Here is a 23886-nt window from a genome sequence, read left to right as displayed (position 1 = left end):
AATGACGGAATCGGCAATTGGAGGAGGTGCAAACAAATCTGACGATGTATGGGAGCAGCATAAAAAATGTATTGATTGATTGATGTCTTTATTGATCATGAAATAAAATCATATGTCACATACATACATCTGTAACAATTATCTGACCCACCATAATCAACAGGATAACGCAAAAAAAGCTTAAAGCTTGTTTCCATGCTGTTGGTATGATATATGATATATAATGAGATGTGGGGGAAACAAAAGCTCTCTGCCCACCACCAGAACATCACATGGAAACAAGAGGTGGACCACACAGTGACCGTGCTGCTGCGGTCAGAATCATTCATTCCTCCTGTAGCCTAATGTCTCCTCATATCCAAGAGACATGTGATAACCGCTTTGTGACTTCTCTCACTTTTCTCATACCTTAGGCAAGCTGCGTGCTGCATGGAGGATCTTCTTTCTGTGTCCTGGGTCAGTGATCCCCATGTCTCTGAGATCCTGGTCCTCCATCACGTTACTTCCCTATTTGTGAGAACACACGGACACACACACACACACACACAGGGACAGAAACACACACATAGATATGCATAGACACACAAACACATGTGCACACGCACACACGCACGGAGACAATAGATAGACATACAGTAATCAAACAAGAACATATCAGAAACATTTTGTACTGTGCATAATAGTGCAAAACTAAATCACACACACACACACACACACACACACACACACACACACACACACACACACACACACACACACACACACACACACACACACACACACACACACACACACACACACACACACACACACACACACACACACACACACACACACACACACACACACACACACACAGGCTCGCACACATATTCATTCCCTGAGGTCCGTACTCACATACGCACACCCAACACCCATCAGCACACATCTGCATGTACCCAACCCAGAAATATTGACGTGTGGTAAAGGAAAACTATATACATCAATTGAAATAGTATGGCCCACACACTGTGCATATTATTGCAATTGACTAGATTGCTGCTGGTTGACAGGCACGCACGCACAGACACACACTTGTGTATGCACGCTGCACGCATACACAAACAAACAGTTTACTCATACACATACACAAGCAGGCGTTGCGTGGTGGAAGGACATTGGTGTCAAATACATTTTCTTGCCAAAAGTAATCAATCTGTCCTCATGCAACTCCAAGGAAAGAAAATAAATAAAAGGCACAGTCAAGACTGCAGCCACATCTACAGTGGCCTTGAACTGCTCTGTTACATTGAGATACGTAAATTAAATGATCCATGAGTTAATACACAACCCACACATTTCAGCACTGCAGTTTATAGAAAAAGCCTAAATATAGGCCGTAATGTTTCCCCTAAAATTATTACTGAAATCAATTGTAACGTATTTCTTTTTATTTCTTTTTTTACTGTTTGCCTCAAATTGCTATTCGTATTCAGAGCTCTGCTTGCTTTGTCATCTTGTTCAAGTTTATAGGGAGGAATAAAGATACAAGGAAGGCCTTGAAAATGTGGAGCTAAGCGTTTTCTCCCTGTGGTACTGCTGCAGATTGATTCTCCCTGGCCAAGAATGTTAAAACATGCTGTAGTCTTTAATCAATCTGCTCCTGTTGGTGGGTTTCGGAGCACAATGCAGCTGTGTGTTTGGAGGCCTTTTATTTAGCGTGGTGCAGTTGGGGACTGCGAGATTACGCGCTGATCGCTGGAATAAAGATCAAAATAGGAAGCTAGGTCTGATCTCATGATGTAAGAGATGGAGCCAAAAATAGATTCACTACTTTTATTAACGAGAGTTCAGAGTCGGCTGGTGCCCTGGGAGAGTTGATGGACTTATTATTCATACTGCCTTTTAGACCATGTGATGGGAATGTACAGTTCAGTTCTCACACGGCTTACGAGCTGTGCTAGTTTTTGATTTTGATTCGGTATGACTGGCAGATGTAGCTGTAGTAACTGTAAGTCCCTCATTCTAATGCACATGCTTGCCGTAGGTCTCCCCCTCTCCCTATTTATCTCTCTCACTCTCTCTCTCTCTCTCTCTCTCTCTCTCTCTCTCTCTCTCTCTCTCTCTCTCTCTCTCTGTCTCTGTCTCTGTCTGTCTCTCTCTATCTGTCTGTCTGTCCCTCTCTCTCTCTCTGTCACTCTCTGTGTCTCTCTGTGTCTCTCTCTCCCTCTCTGTGTCTCCCTCTTCGTGTCTCCCTCTCCGTCTCTCCGCCTCTCTTTCTCTCTTTCTCTCTTAGTCTCTGACACCGTTTACGATTCACACTGACGTCAACCGTTGCCTAGATTTGTGATGACGTCCGGGCATGTACAGTCCATATATCTGTCCAGACACAGTATACTGTACGAACTCACACCACATGACTTTATATAATAGAAGTTTATCAACTCACTCACTCTCCCTCGCTCTCTCCCTATTCCTCTCTCCTTCTGTCCCTCTCTCACTGATCAATCAAACAACGCTGATGTGCGTGCCGTCAGCGCTGTGATGTCAGGCGTGTCCATATTTGGACCCTTTATATTAGTACAGAAAGTGTTATCAGCTTGCCCGGCATTGCCGGTGTTATTGCAGTGACAATGATCAGCGTATTCAGGTGTTGGTACTCAGCAGCACTGACTGGGACCGGGTTATTGCATTTGTGAAAAAGGCTCTCTCTCTCCCTCTTATACCTAGTAATAGCTATGGGAGTCCCATTTCTGGTTGCATGAAAGGATCACAAAATTATATTCATCTCGTAAAAATTATGATAATAATGGGCACACAGTTGTATATAATGTATGATCTCTCAAGAGTTGCATCCCAGAGCAATCAACATGCAGATCGAGCGCTGCAGAGTGAACGTTAGTGCCTGCACTCTCGCTTTCTCTGGGGGCGTACTTTAAGAAACTTTCTGAACTGAAGTGTTGTGAACTGGAGCAGAATCTTTGAACCCACTTTCTGCGTGAGGTGTGAGGGGTTGGCCGAGGCATGGCTGTCAAGCATGTATGTTAATGGTGTGTGTGTGTGTGTGTGTGTGTGTGTGTGTGTGTGTGTGTGTGTGTGTGTGTGTGTGTGTGTGTGTGTGTGTGTGTGTGTGGGTGTGTGTGTGTGTGTGTGTGAGAGAGTGTGCGTGTGCGCGCGCGTGCGTGCGTGCGTAGTTGTGTGCGTGCGTGCGTGCGTGCGTGCGTGCGTGCGTGCGTGCGTGCGTGCGTGCGTGCGTGCGTGCGTGCGTGCGTGCGTGCGTGCGTGCGTGCGTGCGTGCGTGCGTGCGTGCGTGCGGTTGACAGTAGTGTATTTCAATCTGGTTTCATCACCTATACTCACTCAATTATAACACTGAACAATCAGCCACAGAATGTATTGTGATAATCTCAACTCATATTCTGCTATCTTGTCTGGTCTACATTTACTAGTACTGTATTCCATGAATACTTCCCACAGCTCATCCATCCATCTGTCCGTCCATTTCATTCACGCCGTATGCTGGTGGACCAATTGCCATAAGCATGTCTTCACTGACGGGTCAGATTGTGAAAGGGCATAAGAAACATTCATAGCCTTCTCCCTGACTCCTCTGACCTTTTCCCTTGTTTGTAACCTCCACGCCCCGGTAAATAGCCTGGGGTAATTTGTCCTACGAAGCTAACGATTTATCTCCTCAATGCTTCAGGTCCAGGAGAACATTAGTCAAGGCATGAGAGCGAACATCAGAATGCTTAATGACCCATGTTCCTCATCACAAATTATGTCCTGAAACACTCCATCACAATGAAAAGTTCCACCCCGAAAGCAGAGATACCGAAAAGGACGTTCTGGCCTGTTAACCAACTGTCTATGTACTACTGTATGCTGTTCGTTGTGGGCTTGAGGTCACCTCATAAGAACAATTACCAGTGCTGATATTAGGGTTTCAGCTGTTATTGATCAGGTCTCCATTGTCAATGCGACCTAATTCATTATGAAAAGAAGAAAGTGGTCACTCTCAGAATGCTTTGTAAAAGCAATTCATAACCTCATAATCTCCCCTTGACCCACTTCAACTTGTGGCAAGCAGGTGTATCACCTGGCCCTTAGCACTAATGCTACACCATGATCTGGGCCCTCATCAATCCTTGGGGCCCGGTTACTCAAAATGTAATACCAGCTTTTTTAAAGAGTAACATGACTGGGAATCTAAAGTGCAGTCATTGCCAAACACTATATCAAGTGTCCTCATGCTGTATTTTACGGGGAACACGATAGCGCTCTTAGTCGGACAGCAAACTTCCCTCTGGCACAAGTTAAACGAACTCATCAATACGTAATTTGACAGAACCTTTAAAAAATGCAGTGCACTTCATATGAAATGTGTCACTGCTTTCCAGAAACATGGATTTGTCCGATTGTGTTCTTCTCAACTGATACCATCAGATGAGGGCAACCAGTAGAGCTTTGCATAAATTACTTAACAGCTGTATCATAACCCCTGTAACAAAATGTTAAAAACTACACTGTCAGTTAAGTAAAATATAATAATCAATATCCCTTTTTCTATGTGCCCAAATGGTCCCTCCTTTGATGGTACATGTGCACGTTAATGGGCAAACTAACTATCACTTAACCACTTAAACAAAAAAAAGCTTGTGGATCTGTTGTTTTTGAAATCTTTTAAATGTTTGGTTAATTCTCTCGCCTTTAATGACATGCCAAAATTAGAACGCCAGGGTTAAAGTGGTTAACGGCCTATGAGTATTGAGGCATGCTGTGTTACAGTGTTATCATGGTACAGTTATTTTAGTGTTTATCTCCCAGGGGCACATAATGTGATGTGTGTGTGTGAAACAGAGCAGAACTGGTTTAGTGAGATTTAGTTTAACCACAAAAAGCATATTTAGAATAAACCACAGTGCTGCATGTGTACAGATTGAGCGAGGCGCATAGGGATTGTGCGTCCAGGCGATCTGCCTGGATCTACACAAAGGTCCAGGCTAGAGGCCGTATAAATCAGAGGATTTGCTGAAGGAAGGCAATGGGGTGGGGTGGGGGCTGTGCGATTGTACAGTAAATGAGATGGCATGATCGGGAGGGATGCTGGGAAAAGTTAATAGGTTTTGGTTGTGATTTGTCTTACCATTGGTGACAGCTCATATACTTTACCGGGGATTCATAGTAGGGCCATAAATCTTTATGGGGTCATGCACTGCAAGAGGGTGAGGTGAGGAGAGAAGAGCAATAGCAAGGCCACTAGAGTCAAGTGCCCGAGAGTGAGAGGGAGAGAGGGAGAGAGAGAGAGAGAGAGAGAGGGAGAGAGGGAGAGAGAGAGAGAGAGAGAGAGAGAGAGAGAGAGAGAGAGAGAGAGAGAGAGAGAGAGAGAGAGAGAGATGGAGGGAGGGAAAGTGAGAGGGGGGGGAGCTAGGGAGAGATGGAGGGAGGGAGGGAAAGGGAGAGTGAGAGGGTGAGAGAGAGAGAGAGAGAGAGAGAGAGAGAGAGAGAGAGAGAGAGAGAGAGAGAGAGAGGGGGAAATGGAGCCAAGTGGAGAGATAAGAAGATAAATGCAGGCAGCAATGGATGTGACAGAGAGAGAGAGAGAGAGAGAGAGAGAGAGAGAGAGAGAAGCAGGTAGGCATGGGACCATAGGTGGAGTGTTGTGAACCGGAGCAGACTCTGACAAGACGTCGAGAGTTTGCGTCGCACGTGACTCACCATGAATCGCAGGTCGTCAAAGCCGTTGAGAAGGAACTTGCTCTCGTACTGCGGCAGCCCCACATGCTCCAGCCACTCCCCCACTGGCTGGTCCAGGGCTTTACCGCAGGCCCCATCTGCCGAGAGAGGGAAGCGCTTCAGCAGGGAGAAGCCGTTCAGCCGGTAGCAGCGGCACTCCGAGGACGACACATGGCATTGCCACATCATCCTCGGCTAGCAGAGGCAGAGCCGAGTGCGGCAGCACCAGGCGGAGTGGGAGGGAGACAGGGTCCAGGGTCTAACTCAAAAGACACAGCGGGAAGGAGGGTAGGAAGTGACCGCAGGCGCCCCAGTTCGAGCCCTGCGTTTGGGGTGAGGGTGTGGGAGTAGGGGGTTGGGGGTGGGGGGGGGGGTCTAATCTATAAGACTCTGTTAGTGCTGATTTGACAGTGTCAGGTGAAGGGTGGAGGTAGTGGAGGAAAGGATGCCCATCTGAAGCTGGGTAGTGTTAGTTACACGTTGGAGCGAGCCTTTGTGGCATCTTCCAACAACCAGGGCTCACTAAACATTTCTTTAGTGAGCAGATGAGCGAGTGAAAAAAAATAAACGGGTATGGCTACAAAAAATATATGTATATATGTCTATATACTGTATGACAATAGAGTAACACTACAAGTCAAAAGAGACTAGACAACTTTCAGGCCAAGACAAAATGGAAACGAGTTAGTACTACAACGAAATCCCACATTTTCTTACTTACTTACTTACTTATTTACTTACTTACTTACTTACTTACTTACTTACACTATATACTCAGGTTAAATCATATCCATTATTCTTTCTTACACCTTTAGGGTTTAATATAGAAATACGCCGCTATCCCCAAAAATAAATTGTTCAGGGTTTTCACCACATACTTGTAAAGCTCTGGCTGAGTCCCATGGCTTCATTGGTCAACCTCTTTGAGAGCTAGGACACGTCTCATAGAATGAAGGTAGCAGCATTCTATTCTGTGGATGTACCCATGGAAACACACGTATGCTTACACCCTTTTTCTGTTTTGTTCTTTACACTCCAGAATGATGAGGAATACGGTCAGGTAGACAGAAATATTGTAAATCCTACATCAATAAAAAGAGAAAAGAAACAACGGTTGGCTGAGGATTTCCAGTGTATGTTGTTGATTCCAAACTCCTGATTTTGCAATGAAATCCAATGATAGATTCCTTGATAAGGCTCCAGGTAAGCCGTCAGAAAGCGGCTCAGTTGTCCTTGATGTTGCCAGCGCTCCCAGCGTTGCCCAGCGTTCACTCTCACCAGGAGGCTGGCTTGCTTTGGCTGCTGCTCCGCTCAGCCAGAGAACGTCCTTATCGTTTCTCCAGAGCAGTAAAATCCATACTCGATCCGACAGCCGATGGCAGGTGAGCCTTTTGACTCTGAAGCGGAGGCTGCCCACGGAAACGTGGAGCGGGTTCTGCCGGCTCTGTTTCCAGCGGCGATCAGCCCCGTTCTAGCCCACCTGGCTCTCCTCCTGCGCTGGGTACAGAGATAGCACCACAAGCCCCTATGCTGCTCTAGGCAGAGGTTTGCTGCATCCCCTGCCTGTCTCAGACGCGCAGGCAGGGGCAGACACGGTCACAGCAGCTGCTCCTGGCTCGCACACTACACCCCCTCCTTCCTTCCTCCTCCTCCTCTTCAGCGTTTGCAGGGCATAATGTCCCGATGCTGGGGAGGCTACACACGAGACCACAGCACTGCCCCTGGCTCAGCTGCCACAGTCACCGCGTCCTTCCCGCATCCAGAACAACAGGCGACAATCTCAATGCTCATCCCCCTCCTCATCCGCGTAAATCCCTCAAGCTCACCTATCGCTCTCTCTCTCTCTCTCTCTCTCTCTCTCTCTCTCTCTTTCTCGTTTTCTGTTTCTCTCTGTCTTTCTCTCACACTCTATCTCGTACTCCCATCCCCATGCTCTGTGTTTGCACTGCAGGGTTGCCGTATGCTGCCTGATGGGTGCTGCTCCGCGTAACCAAGACTCTGTTCCTCCCCTTGTCTCCCTCCCACTACTATATCAGCTCCGCATTCACTCTCTATCTCTCTCACACTCACACATACAGTACCTAGCTTGCTCTTTCTCTTCCATTCTCTCTCATATACATTAGTCACACATGCACTTCACTCGTCTCTCTGATTCTCTAGCTTCATGTCCCTTCTCCCCTTCTCTCTTCTTCTTTTGCTCTCTTGGTTTCTCTCTCTCTCTCTCTCTGTCAATCACACGAACACGAACACGCACACGCACACGCACGCACACACACTTCTCTCTGTACCCTCACCCCATCTTCTTGAACACAATCCCCCCCTCTCTGTCTGTCTCTCTCATTCTGTCTCAGTCTGTCTCTGTCTCTCTGTCTGTCTGTCTGTCTGTCTGTCTGTCTGTCTGTCTGTCTGTCTGTCTGTCTGTCTGTCTGTCTGTCTGTCTGTCTGTCTGTCTGTCTGTCTGTCTCTCTCCTCTGCACTGATTAGACTTGCACAGAGGCACTCTGATCTTGCCAGTGCGGAAAGGACACCAACATCAGAGACAATGAACAAGCATTGGGAGTCTCAAGTCTCAAGTCTTTTCTGCAAGGAATGACTGGAATATAAAGGGATGATGGTCTTGCTCTGGCCCCATTCTACAGCTCGAGCACTGATTCCACAGCTCCTTCTTTGACAAGTGGTATTAAGAGGAAGGCCATTTCCACAAACCCTTTTGCTTATTAGCAGATAGCTTTAATTCATTTAGATCACACTTTGATGATGGACGGGGTGGGGGGGGGGGGTGGGCAGCAGTATTGATTCAATTCTGCAGAACTCTGTCGGCTGGGAGTGGGGGGTAGAGAAGAGAAAACGCACTCACTCACTCACTCACACACACACACACACACACACACACACACACACACACACACACACACACACACACACACACACACACACACCACACACACCACACACACCACACACACACACACACACACACATACACACACACACACACACACACACACACACACACACACACATAACCACAGCTCTCCAGTCCCATTTCATTTCTGTATCAGCCGTTCCGGCTTGCATGACGGAGCGGAGGCAAATTCCATTACCACCAGATGCTCGTGTCACATCAACCATTTTGGAATACAGCAGTGGCAGCTTGCTGTGCCCAGGTTTAGACAACAGGCACGATTAGCCTTTATCAGGACTTTATCAGGAACGCCGGCGCCAAGACAAATAGATAGCTATTCCTGCAGGACTGTTTACAGCATTTCGACACAGCCTTCACATCCATGCAGGAAGAAGTATCGGCAGACCATAGCAGCACTCTTACACATGTCTAGGCAGCCCCGCTCCCTTATACGTCCATCACTGGCCTTATCTGAGGCAGTTACAGGCGGAGCATAATTATGCAGGTTTTTCAGGCTACTTCTTGCAATCGCCTTACATCCCCCGTGCCAATTGGAGAGCGCCAGCCAGCAAAGCAGCCAGTCAGCCATCCAGAACAGAGGGGAGTTGGTGCCAAACAAAGGGGAGGCAAAGTGAGGAGGTGTTATTGATTGAGAGCCCCATCCAGAACTGCCTGCGCGTCGCCCAGTGGCGGTCAGGTAAAAGGCCATGGTCTCTATACGACTAGTCAGTCATCAACAGGGGCATAACATCCTCAGTGTTCATTTAACCCAAGACCTGGAACGCATCTGTATCATTTTTTTTATTTGAGCTAAAAAGCATTATTTTACACTTTGGCTATTAAAAAATAGCAGATATACAAGCTCATAGCGCGGCACCGAGTGCCGCGCTACTAGCTTGTAGATCTGCTATTTTTGAAAAATCGTGAAAATGTGTGCAAATTGAATATATATATATAATTTTAAAGCAAACATTTTTAACTCAAATCTTTGCTTCTGGGGGTCCCTGGAACAAAATATTTTGAGATGGGGGTCGGCGGCCAAATGAATATAATTTTGGGGGTCCTTCACCTGAAAAAGTTTGAGCATCACGGATATAGAAACACACGTTTTTCAGAAAACTGTTGGGAAAGAAGACATTCGAAGAATCGGCTTCAGGTCTTAATGGGTAAAATAAATTGACCCGTGCTCAGAGTTAAATGACCCTTGAGTATTTGACTGTGTATCTACTACCCAGAATGGCACCCTGTACCAGGAGAAGAGATGAGGAGAGGGAGAGAGAAAGACGGGAGAGGCAGAACGAGAGCACAAATGGGGAGTAAGAACAGAGGGAGAGGCCAAGAAAAGGGAGGAACATCAAGGGCAAAGACGGAGAAAGAAGAGGAAGAGGGAAAAAAGAAAGAACAGGAACTGCATGTGACAACTGGAGAGAGAGCGGGAGGGAGAGAGGGAGAGAGGGAGAGAGAGAGAGAGAGAGCAGGAAACAGATAAGAGGATAGACAAAGACTAATAGTGGAGGGGGTTGGTGATGAAACGTGTGCGGTGGATAAGATGCTAATGGGAAGTAAGGAAGATTGAAGTGGGCTAATTATGATTCACCAAAAGATCCCCCACCCCCCACTACCGCCACTCATCTATTTACTTGTCCCTCCTGAGCCCAACGCCAAAGTCAGCTTCACTCCAACGAATCCTCCACCGTCCAATTACAACCATTCATCTGGGATGACAACACAAGGCAGAACAGGACCTAATTACAGACTGATGGAGGGTCTGGTACCAGTGGTAGGGGTGGTGGTGGTGGTGGTATGGGGGGTATCGCTGCTGAGTTGGCCGAGCTGTGGGTTTCTGTACTGTCTGAATCCAGCCAGCTCTGTAGACTCATAGCAGAGAGAGCAGCCAGAAAGGCTTGTTTACAGACAGCGTTAGAGGTTGTGCCTAGATAAAACGGCGTCTCTTTATCAGAGTCAGGAGAAATGTCGCAAGCTCGTTGTCAACACATCCCATACGCTGGAGAAAATGAGCCGCAAAGCTGAATTAATTCAGGGAAAGCGAAGACGGACAATTTTCCCTTTGAACTTCAGTGAGTGCCTGTACACAACCCAAGCTAAAGCATCTGGTGTGCTGTTAAATGCTAGCTCTCGGAACCTCTCTCTTTCTCCCTTTTTAAGCTCATTTACTCCGTGCTCTCGTAACAGGCGATCAAGGTACTCTTCAGAACGCCAGCAGCTTCATTCCTGAGCATGCATAGAGGAGGGATACAAAAATATCTGTTTTTGGTGGCGAAATGCCACAGTAACCTGATCCGCTACCTGAAGATTAATTGGCAACACTTGGCTCCGAGCCATCCTCGGGGAAATGAGCTCTGTTGTAAAGAGTGCAGCGGAGGTACAGCCGAGGAAAGAAGGATGGAAGGGAAGAAAGGAGGGGAAAATACAGAGAAACGATAAGGGCTATCTTCCTGGTTATGTCATAATAAATAGATGAAGGAGGTATGAAGAGTGACAATTTGGCTTCCCATCCTTGCATAACCTCTCTCTCTATCCCTCTCCCTTCCTCTCCCTCCTTACTGTGTCCCTAAAGGGGCACCTGTTCACTTCTATTACATTATGTGTAATGAAAAATCACCCCTTTACCCAGAAGGAAGCAACACACCCCCCCCCCCCCTCTCAAACTCCAACTTTGCTTGTGTACAAAAGCTACAGCATGACTCAGCTGAATCTGGGATGGTTTCAGTATGCAGTTGTTCAAACAAAGCCTATAGATAGCACACACATATAGATATATATAAAACACGTTTCCTGTTATGTAACGTGGAACAACCCCAGGTCGTAATTGTTAGGACAGCAATTAATTTAGGAATGCTTGGGTGTGCAGTACGTCAAGTTGGAAGAAGATAATGAACTATTACTGCCAGAGAAAGCCGTCTTCCTGTAGTTGTATACTGTAGCAACTGTCGTCCAGAACATTACAAAACGCCAGGTCTTTTGCGCAAGGCTTAAAGATTCTCCTTTAGCGTTTCCTTCATTAACATCTCTTCATATCCGATGTGGATTTAGAGAGAGGAACAATTCGCTGTTCACCTGGTCTGTTCGCTTAATGAAAAGAGCTGATGCAAAACTTTTTGTGCACTCATTATTTAACTGACCTACTCTGTAAGGGGTCGACTCACTAGGTCAGAACTCTGCTATTGGAGGCGGCTTTTCATCCTACGCTTCATGTTTAGGCTAAATCTTATTCCAGCATGTGGGTATTTTATCTCTTTTTAAGGCTCTGACTTTGCATATTGTGCGCGGTCAAGACATTTCCCTCGTACTGGGCTATCTTTCACCTTGAGTGGAGCTCCACCTCGCTCTGCTCAGCACATCTTAAGTGCATGGACCATACATAACAAATGAAAGATGTTATCTATGTAGATGAGATTTTTAAAATGCAGTGCGGTCCATGCATGGCGGACGCAGCCTAGCAAAGGTCTGTTACACAATACTGTGTGATGAAATCACCTTATGGCAGGGTGTCTAATGTGAGCAGTGGAGGTAGCCTTTACAGTGGATCAAACTAGCGGTGTAATCTAAACAAAATGAGCACAATGCCAGCTGGCTTCTCCCTCTGTGCAGCCCGAAGGACATCCGATGAAGCAGAGCATCAGTTCAAGCTCTATTACAACAGGGAATGTGTGTGTGTGTGTGTGTGTGTGTGTGTGTGTGTGTGTGAGTGTGAGTGTGAGTGTGAGTGTGAGTGTGAGTGTGAGTGTGAGTGTGAGTGTGTGTGTGTGTGTGTGAGTGTGTGTGTGTGTGTGTGTGTGTGTGTGTGTGTGTGTGTGTGTGTGTGTGCGTGCGTGTGCTTGTGCGTGTGCGTGTGTGTGTGTGTGTGTGTGTGTGTGTGTGTGTGTGTGTGTGTGTGTGTGTGCGTGCGTGCGTGTGTGTTCAGTGGGTTGCTGGGTGGCTGGGGGGGGGGGGGGGGTTTAATCATAATGAGAGTTTGGTCAAACAACCAAAGAGAATTCTTTGTGGAAAAAATAAACAGCAAAAAAAGCCAATACAGAAGCACAAAAACGAACCCATGTTCAAGTTCATATTCTTTGCAGCTCTTTTTCTACATGTTCGGTTTCTGACCTCCATCATCTATCCCAGCACAAAACCAGTTCGATTAACACATTTACATAATGTTCTTGGGGATAAATAAGTTATAGGAATAAAATAAATAAATAAGGGTGCATGTGATGTAACTAATTGTGAGTTCATGAGCATAGTCCAGCTAGAACAGTAACAGATCATTAAATAAATCAATGAATGGTCAAATACCTGAAAATACTACTAAAGTTAAAATAAAAGTGCTCCCCCTATTTGGTTGACTCTTCCTAGTTTATATTTATCCAATAGTGGCCCATACTGTACTTTCAGTTAAGCTGAGGTGCTATCATCATAACTTATATTAGGTCCCCCACCTGATGTTTACATACATTTTCAGAACCTGTCATTTCTGTACCGATATTATTCCAGTACCTTTTTAAGAAACGACAAAACCAGAAGATAGGGCTGTAGTTAGCATGGTTTTTGCCACAGTCTCTCCAACATTGGTGTTACTGATTTTTGAAATTATTCAGGTTTTTCTCGCCATCTTATTTTTTCTCTCAATTCTTCTGGTTTGCTCTGCATTTCCAAGATGTTATATAATGCTGAGATTTGGTGCTTGACACTCACACGCTTATAATATTTAACCAGGAACTGTGTCATGGGATGAAAATCTGTAATAGTTTTCTCCTGTATAATGCTGTTCTCGATATAGCTTCTGAGTGGCAAATAACATTTTTCTTTTTTAAATGAGAGTGTGGTAAATCATAATCTCTTTGTAGTGACTCAAATCGTACAATTCCTTTATTATCTATAAATTCCCCAAATATCCTTAGTCCCTTTTGATTCCAAATCTTGAAAATACTTCCTCTTTATTTGGAACAGTCAGGATAAATTACTCTTGCCAGATGTTATGACTGTAATGTAATGGATTAATTAAGAGCTCAAAAAAACGATTTGTGCTTCACCTCATGAATTACAATATACATGCACACATCAATAAAACAGTATAGAGCTTAGATGGTAAACTATTAGGCCTACCTGTACTTGGTGTCACTTGGTGACTGTTGGATGTCTCAATGCCAGCTCCAATCAGATTCATGATTTTCTCAATCTGTCAAAGAAGACAAGCATGAAACATCAGGATAAATGTTGATGATCAAGTTCAACCATCATGCAAATAATGCAACATTCCACTTTTCCCCCATCTCCCCGATATCCCAGAGCAAGAAAGCTGTCATCCTGAGAATCTGAACACTATAGTGGCTGGTAGACCCCTGGTAGCTTAGAGGGAATTCGGCCGAAATCATCAAGATCATGCACTTGGTGACAAGTTTTAGATTTTTGGCATGGTGTACTGTTAGGTATGGGCATAAGGTTTTCAAAAACCATCGGATGCAAGTTGGGATCGCCCCCTAGTGGTCTGTTTCCAATGAATCCAATATTAGATAGGTATGGTTGAAACCCGAAATAATTGATGGAAGAGATTTTTCAATGGATTCTGTTACTATTGGACATACTTTTCAAGTTGGCGTCCACGATGGCTGGCGGGAGCTTAACATGCTTATAAGCGGGGAGGGAATATGTAAAAAATCATAACAATTGTGCACTTGGTGACAAGTTTTTTATTTTTGGCATGCTGTTAGGTATGGATGCATAAGGTTTTCAAAAACCATCGGAAGCAAGTTGGGATCGCCCCCTAGTCGTCTGTTTCCAATGATTCCAATATTAGATAGGTTAGTATATGGTTGAAACCCCAAATAATTTATTGAAGGTATTTTCAATGGATTCTGTTACTATTGGGTATGCTAAATAACATTCCTAAAAAATTTGGACAATCAAACTCCTGTAAAGACATAATTTTCAAGATGGCGGCAGCTTAAAATGCCCGGAGCTTAAAATGCCTAAAAGCTGGGAGGGAATATGTGCCATCTTGAAAACGATGCCTTTCCAGAAGTTCGATTTTCCTAATTTTTTTGTATGTTATTTAGCATACCCAATAGTAACAGAATCCATTGAAAAATCTCTTCCATCAATTATTTGGGGTTTCAACCATATCTAATATCCATCTAATATTGGATTCATTGGAAACAGAGCACTAGGGGGCGATCCCAACTTGCATCCGATGGTTTTTGAAAACCTTATGCCCATACCTAACATCATGTCAAAAATCAAAAACTTGTCACCAATGCACGATTCTTATGAATTCCCTCTCAGCTACGGGCAAATAGGTGTTGAAACTGTAGTATGACATGCTGTAGGGCAGGAGGAGGACTGCTTTACAGTGATGAAGTACAACCAACAGTCCAACGTGATCCGCAGTTCAATGACCACCCCACAGCTCAGGGAAAACACAACGGGGTGATAAGGTGAATTACAATCTTGCAGCTTTTGAAAACTCTTGAAACACTTTGCTCCAAGGAACTTAGAGTTCAAATCAAGTCTGAAACTTCCAATACGAGATTCAATAGAACAGCACTCAGCATGCTAGGCTTGCTCCTATGTATTTGATTGCCTTTTCAAAGACTATGCAGAGTAAACAGGATAAAGAAACAGTCAGCTGACTGCATGGTTACCTAGCACAAAGCTGCACACTGTAGATTACAGAACAAAACGAACTATTTGAAGGCCTGGAGCCAGAAGTGTGCGATCTGTCTCTCCAGGAGAGCCAAAACACACTTCCCCTTCTCATTAACATCCAGACATTTTTGGCATTTTGATGAAATAATTACGGTCTAAATGCTTTTGGCACTGGAAGAATCTGATCAAAAGATTTCATTTGAAAAATAGAGCTAATTACCTTTTTAAGGAAGAAAGAAAAAATAACATTAGGATGATGAAAAGGAAATGTCTCAAGTAGATTGTGTGGTTTGTAAAATGCTAAGATGTTAGCATCTTAGCATTGACCATCATCACCAAGTCAGGGTCAAATACAAGATCTGAGTTTGACTGCACAGACCTTTTTTGAGTTCAAAATGTTATTAATGGAGACATCCCAAATGTGGCAAATCAGTTAACTATATCCATCTACATGTATCTGCCCAGTTCCAGAGGACATGCTATACTGCATGGTCAGATGCTTTAGGGAGACATTTTGACAACCTGTAGCCTATATTAACTGACAGCATATGGCAATATGACCACTGTCCACACATATTATGCAAATCCAGGCAGACAAAAGGAAAATGTACAACTCACACTATATATTCTCTGTATTAATTATTCTGTTTATTTGCACTTCAAATAAACATGTACAGTATACTTTCCAAATGCACCATTTATACAGTATGGTTAAAATAATTTGGGTCCATAATCAAATGCAAGGTAGGTAGCAGACTTAGATTTCTCACAGATTTAAATTCTAAGCACATACTTTCCAAATCAGAGGGAGGGAGCTAAATTTAGAAAAGTTACAGCATCCTATTCTAAATCAGTGATGAAATCTGCATATCATCTGACTGTAAAAGCATGAAAAACTGAATCGGCTTTCAGTAGCAACACCAGAGACATCGCCAGGGTTATTTGATGTAATATTTAGTGTTTGAAAAAGCCCTATGCACTTTGCTAGTGGCATCAACACTGTGGAAAAGCCTTGATTCATTTGGAAGTCAGGCACGTGGGACGCATGGCATATGCCTCTAGCGATACAGACCTCACATATTCCACTTTGAATTAACCCAGTTACATTCTATATCACACACTTTACCCAGGACAGCATTACATCTCTGAGTATAAGTGCACCTTTCGTACACCTCACAGTCACACCCCAAATGCTGCTTCTTTTCAGCCTCTTCACAATTAAAGCGCTGAAGTGCGTCGGCAGCGTGCGCACATGCTCTAATCCGTTAAATTACGCTCGCCAGATGCTTTGGGATCGGGGTGTTGACGGTGAACATATTTCGCAACTTTAAAAGGAGGCAATCATCTTTAGGTTGTCACGGCCCCTTGGCCTGGCTTGCAGGGCCTGTGTGTGGTTGTATGGTGTACTCCCCTGTGTGTATCTCTCCCACAGATATCCTATAGGCTCGGCCAACTTGGGGTTCCTAATTAGGTGCATTGGGAGCACCTGGCCAGTGCTCCCTGGAGCTCTATAAAATAGTGGCTGCCAGCCATTCTAGGTGTCCCTCCCAGATGACAGCACCCTTCTGTTTGTTTGCCTTATGACTAAGTTCACACTCTTTACAACACCCCACACTACATTGAACACACATCCATACATTGCTGACACTACTGATTACTGAACTACACACCTCATTCCTTTTGTAAAGCATTATTTAAGTTCCTTTTGTTAATAAACCACTGTTACTTTTAGCACTACCACTGTGTCCTCCTCAATTTGTCATGGCCCACGGGCCAGGTTGTGACAAGGTTGATGTATATTTCACTAACACAAAAGCTAACTTGTGTTCTGGCTTTTTAAAATATAGGCCCAAATGTATCCCAATATCAGCGTACATGTCTATACACCTGACCTGCACTTATAGACCTATACAAGTAGCCTACATTATAACCTATAGGCCTAATCTTGTTATCAACCTGGTTTTCACTACTCATTAAATCCATAAAAGTGAAGGGGGGCTGTAGCAACACATTCTCACAGGAGTGAGAACGGGTTGAGTGTAGATGATATGAAGGTACTGTATAGACTAATATTTCTAAGCCAGTTGAAAATAAACATGAAGCAGGTCTAAAGTATTTTTCCTCAGATTTTGAGACTAGACTTGATACCTCAACCAGAATGATTGTTTTTTAATGCCAATATTCACACATGCCCTTTCAATAACATGGATGGAGCGATATACAGTAGGCCTAGACAGAACCAATAGCTTATGTACATTTCGCTACACATGTAATAAAACAAAACCTTCAATCGCCTGGACGTCATTAGCATGGCATGAATGGGAAATGTCAAGTTACCGGTTGTGAGACATCTCCCAGTGGAAATAATGCTTGACAGACAATACAGTGGGTTATTTCCCACTCCCAGTGAATAGTGAGAAGGGGCAAGATGGAAGCAATCGAAGATGAAAATGTAATCACATGGCGATGGAATTGATGGCGCAGTTATGAAGTGATCTGAGTGGAGTGTACCATTTCATCAAGTGGGCCCATCTCTAAGTGACAGAACTGCATTGCAAAGGGATATTTATTAATCATGTTATCCAGCAAAGCCTATATCTCCTGTCATGGTGCTCAGCACTATGTCAATCAGTGTAAGTAAGTTAAATCAAGTTAGTTATTCCTGAGGTGGCAGGGACCCACAAAGACACCATGGTTTATAGATTTAACCAGTTGAACCCTAGCATCCGTATTCTGTAGGGAACATTCTCTGAAAATAGCCGATCTACTTTTGCGATGCATTGCGATGCATTGTGAACATGTAGATTGGTCAACTAAGTGCTAGTTTACCCTAAGTATAGAGGGTTTAAGTGATTAATTTCTTAACATAATGGGGGTTCAACATGTTATTTCTATCTTTTATCTGACTTGCTTCATTTGAATTATTAAAAAAAAGAAACTTTGATCTCAATGCTAATGTTTTTTCCTGACCTGTTAGCTTGGTATCATTGTACATCCCTTACAAAATGTACTCTCTTTTACCCACACAATAAACAATAAATGACAATAACACCAACAGGTCAGTTTAGTTCAAACTAACAAAAACATTTGTAAGTAGGCTACTGTAGGATAAGATTGAGTGCCTAATTGTTCAAAGGCACTTTGATTGCAAAGATGTTGAACTTGTGACCTTGCAATTACAATTTCCAATTTGCCATTTAGCAGACGCTCTTATCCAGAGCGACTTACAAGTGCAACATCAGAGTAAGCAGAGTAAGCATGGACCCTATAGGCCTAGTCAGCAGACAACAAGGTAAATTGTCACATACGTAGAGTAGAGTGCATAGACAACAATGTGCCTCAGTGAACCTGAGATACCAGCTAACCATCAAACCTAGCATCGCTCTAAACAACATGCTATCTAAACATCTGTGGTCAAGAAAAGAAAATCTAAACTGGAAAAAGTGAGCACTCCTCGAAGCACAGGTCACAGCGCCAGGTCAGGTAGGTTATTGTGGCCTCCTGGTGACACTATAATAGGCCAATGTGAAAAGGGTGCCATTTCTTCCTAGGACTTTCATTGAGGCATTTTGTTCCAAAAATGTGTTTAGCAAAAATCGACCTGCTGGTGGCGCTATAACAGGCCAATGTGAAAAGGGTGGAATTTCTTCCTCGGCCTAGTGGGAATGTGAGTGCAAACTTTCACGGAAATTGCATGCTGCGTTCATGATTTTAGGTATTTTGTTCAAAACAGACCAATCCTGCAAACTTTGGGAGCCAATCTTAGCCAATCAGGATGGAATATGACAAATCGGACAGATCCGTCTTGATCATATGAGTATAGAGATACTGTATACAGATTTTTGTGATGTATGGATAAAACATATTTAGAAATAGATTTGTAGGCATCAATTTCAGCCTCCTGGTGGCGTTATAACAGGCTGATCTGAACCCAGGGAGTGTGCGTGCACAGTTTCGCTGCAATCGGGCCAACGGTGCCGGAGATTAGCTGCTCGCAGACAGACGGACGGACACACAGACTGACGGACACACAGACGGACGGACAGACAGACAGACAGGGTGCGTGCGTCCATCCGTGCGTCCCTATTTCAGACATTTTTCAAAAATGTTCAAACATTTTCAAGAATAGATCTGCAAGCGCAGAACATGTCTCATGGCAACACGTGTGAGCTTGTATATTTATGTACTTTTAAGTGACACTGTCATACGACAAAGTATAATATAGGGCATTCATTCATGAAAAAAACTAAACAAAATATGGAGATGGGTTTCTGCCCGACAGCGTGGCATGTACTTTAATAGTGAAAACTAAGAAAATTCATGGGCATCTTGGTATAACTCAGGGTTAGGCAGTTAGACCTTGCTGCGATGTCAGGCACCATTAAAATCTGTCTCATGACCTGTATTACATAACGTCATAATAACATAACTGTGTAACGTACATAATGTCACTTCCCCCAATCTGTCCCATCTCTCCACTGTACTGTTCAATAAAGTGTGAAGTGCCTTGAAAAGAAACCTGTTTAAGATGACAATTAGATTAGATGGCAATGTTGTACTTGTCATAATAAACGGGGTGCATGTTGCTCCCTTGACTGGCTGTGATCTCTCTTGCAGAATATTGATGTATCCGTGTACTTCATACACAAATGCTTAATATACCTGATCTAACAATTCCCCTGCAGGCAGTTCCCCTCCCTGCCAGCTGCCTTACCACACTGTTCCATCTATCAGAATATCAAACAGTAAAAGATAAAGGCTTTGATAATTACACTTTAATTTGTAAGACTTATGAGTCTGTATTTCACAGTGAACTTACTAACCCACATCAAGTTTATCAAGTGCACTATAACGCTCTGCAGGAAAATATTCAAAAATCCATAATACATAATGCAGTGTGCCAAGTACCTATTTAATGCATTACCTTTGTACACTTTGTACTTACATTGTGATGTTAAACCCCTCGAACTGCTTAATGTATTGGGAAATCTTTCACCATAGGTTACAGAGGTTGATAAGGCCTTTGTTAAGTTAAAGTGTTGTAATTGCTACTTCAAAGGACAATAATGACAATTAAAGGTAGTGTAAGTGTTGCTTTTTGATTAAAACAAAAAAAAAGTTAAAGCAATAGTAGTCTATATTCAGATTAGAATTGGTTGAATAGCAGGGCTCTCCCTGTCTCTCCAGCAAAAGAAAAAATGTCATCCAATGGAAAGATTAAAGACAAAGCTGGAGAGAGAGACCCTGTCCCTTAATGATCTTTTGACCCTCTTAAAAACAATAGCAATTGCATTAGGCAATGCAATTATTCATCTGTGCAGTATTGTTCATGTGCCTATATGCTAATTGTGCAAAATAATGAATGTCAAATTAAAGCAGGATGAGTAATGTTGACTGGGGTTTATTAACAAATTCATCTGCAAGCAAAATTACTTCCTCAGTGTCAATAAACACAGATGGACTATTCATTCTATATTATGCAAGGCTGTGGTGACCTAATTCTAGCAAATGGTGCTCTTGTTTGCACAACTGTTTCTTGGATATGAAGTGTTCCAAAATGACATAACCCACCATCTGGGGGGGAGATTGCTTTCCGTCCTAAAATGACTGCTATGGCAAAATTGCAAGAACAAAAAAAAGGTTGAGAAGTTTATTTAAAGCTGCCAAAACTGCCCAAGGCGTCCAACCACCGCAGTTGTTAGTTATTTTCTATTAAAGGAGAGATCCGGACATTTTAAGTGTTATCTTTGATGTGTCGTTAGTCACTCACCGACGTAGAAAGTGGCGTTGAGTTTTTCCAGCGATTCCCCTGTCGTCATTTTTTCGACCCCCTCCGTTGGCATAATGGGAGCGCGTGTATGAGTGAAATTCGTCTATTATAACCGATGCAAAGTTATTTTTTTCTCTACTACTGCTCATTGTAGAGTCTCATGATACTCAAACATGCACTGAAAGTCCCTGAGAAGCTAACGCTAATGCCGAACGAGCTAACGCTGGTTGCTTGTTTCTCTCCCAGAACCTGGCAACTCGGTGTTGCCAGGGAGAGAAACAAGCATCGGTTATAATAGACGAATTTCACTCATACACGCGCTCCCATTATGCCAACGGAGGGGGTCGAAAAAATGACGACAGGGGAATCGCTGGAAAAACTCAACGCCACTTTCTACGTCGGTGGGTGACTAACGACACATCAAAGATAACACTTAAAATGTCCAGATCTCTCCTTTAACATATACCCAACCATACAGATTGTTTAAAATAATGTTTTATTCACAAACAAAAGGTTATGGATTGCACCTTTAAGTCTATGGTTCATGAAAACAATGCATCTCCAAACTGTATTGTCTAAATGGTGTAGTATAGAATTATTAACTTCAATGCGGGCCACAGTGTGAGAAGGTACAGTATAGAGCAGTTGTCAGGATGGTAAGGGATCTGGTTATCAGCTTACTGTCAACGGTAAGCCTTGCTGCTCATTCAGGTGTATATTCACTCTCCCTGCAGAACCTGTGTGACTGACAGCCTTGTATCTCCAGAAAGATCAATTTCAGGAAATGAGAATCTAACCCTGTGTGTGTGTGTGTGTGTGTGCGTGCGTGCGTGACCCTGTAACTCTCAGAGTGTACAGGGGAAGGAGGTACAGTAAAACATGAAAAACATGAAGAAAAAAAACATTTCAGCTGAAACGAGCTAGGGCAAGAAAAACAAGACGGGGTCTAGTAACGGTGTGGCTCCCATGTGGATCTCTGACTTCATGTGGCCACTGGCCCGTCTATGACATCAGTCAACTGACGAATGACTAATGACGTATTTGGCCAAGGTTTCAGCCTAATCTGATACCCATTAACGTCCTAGAAATTCACGGATTCTCTGTCTGTCTGTGTCTGCCTGACTCTCATAACTTGGGCACCGTCAGACCGTTCACCCCCAAGGGTGTTCAGTGCCGAGTGGCAGTTCAGTCCGATCAATGGTTTCTGAGAAATAAAAACATATCTGTTTCTGTCTGTCGGGGGGGGTAGGCACCGGCTTCCCTGATTGGCCAACTCTACCCGTCGGCTTCACGGATTGGTGGAGCTGTGCGTCACGTTTATGCCAAGGAGCAAGGACCAATATAAATGGTGGCATGCACAATAGAACTCCATTCAAGTATGCCCATGTACATCATCAACATGATGTGAGCAGTTTCTGACAACAACAGGGATCCCCGTATCTCAATATTTAGTTGATGAATCGGTTAGTGGGTACCGCACTGCACTGGGTATACTGAGAACGGGTTCAACGATACTCTGACAACAAGTACAACCAGTACCCGTTTATAACTGGTAATGGGTGTACCGCACTGGGGTATTCTAACAATAGGTACAGCAAGTACTCTGACAACAGGTACTGCGTAACCGGGTGGGGAATGCATTCCCGACTTGCATCGTCCCCGACTAGGCCGGTGCCCGAAGGACACAGGTCTAGTTTAAGTAAAAGTTTTATATTTCAAACAATAAAACGTTAAACCATTATGTTGTGGAGGTACTTCCTTGACCTATACTGGCAGTGAGCACAAACAATCTGGCCCCACAGTTTTGTGAGATTAGCCGCGGACAAACTAGATCTTCTGGACAGCTGGCCTCCAGAGCCACGTTGTAAGAAAGGAAAAAAAGAAAGAAAAATAAAACTTCAATCTTGAGGTTTTCACTCGATTAAGTTCATCATAGTCCCTGTCTGGGAGAGTGTATGGGTCATGAGCATCAACCAGCAGAAGTCTGGATCAGATGTGGCATGTACACTTCGTGTTCCGTCTGGTGAGGGTCTTCAGAGGAAAATGTGGCAGGTAGATAGAAGCTTTTTAATTTCTTTTTTTTAACCGCTCGTATTCATGTACACATCTGTCAAACCAGATCGTAGGATGTGCTCACTCTGCCATAGCCCTCCATATGAATTATAAACCAGTGCATACGTGCATGCATACGTCTCTTACAATTGAAATCACCCAAGCAAAGAAATAAAGCCAGAGTTATCCTTATGGTGGGTGTTTCAGAAATTGCTGATCTGCAAGCTCACAATGTATCACAGTTCAATGCATTGTGAGCTTGTAGATGGGCTATTTCAGGGCGCAGCACACCACACAACCAAGTATAAATCAGGCATAAGGCTTTGTAAATGTGGCCACTGTAAGCTATTAAAGAGATATTTGATACAGATTTTACTTATTGATGTTTAATAGGCTATATATAATGGTGCGTGTGTTTTTCTGTCACCGTGCATTTTTAACAAGGTCCTGTCATGAAGAGCTTTAAGCTAACCTGATGATGCATAAGTTATCATTTACATATAATATTGAATATTCTTAGATCTCTTATGAATCCGTTCCACGTGGGAATTTCCACCACAGGTCCCCGGTGACTGGTGTTATGTAAAACACTGCAGACCACAAATAAATGCATGAACATTCAACACACACGCGCACACACGCACACACACACACACACACACACACACACACACACACACACACACACACACACACACACACACACACACACACACACACACACACACACACACACACACACACACACACACACACACACACACACACACACACTCAAACAAACACACACAGTATA

General features: G+C 43.8%; 1 protein-coding gene across 1 annotated transcript in view; it reads right to left on the bottom strand.

Annotated features, from left to right (window-relative positions):
- Positions 1-23886, bottom strand: part of anks1ab (ankyrin repeat and sterile alpha motif domain containing 1Ab) — a 58760-nt gene that overhangs the window by 26735 nt on the left and 8139 nt on the right. The window contains exons 2-4 of the mRNA XM_080422109.1: positions 13730-13802; positions 5698-5813; positions 409-507 (exon numbers count right to left, since the gene is read on the bottom strand). Of these exons, the coding sequence (XP_080278235.1) occupies positions 409-507; positions 5698-5813; positions 13730-13802 (288 nt within the window). The remainder of the gene's footprint in view (positions 1-408; positions 508-5697; positions 5814-13729; positions 13803-23886) is intronic.

This window comes from Gymnoscopelus braueri (genome assembly GCF_963280865.1).
Source record: "Gymnoscopelus braueri genome assembly, chromosome: 3".
NCBI classification, from domain to species: domain Eukaryota; kingdom Metazoa; phylum Chordata; class Actinopteri; order Myctophiformes; family Myctophidae; genus Gymnoscopelus; species Gymnoscopelus braueri.
Note: the sequence above shows the minus strand (reverse complement) of the source record. Positions and strands in the feature narration are given on the sequence as shown.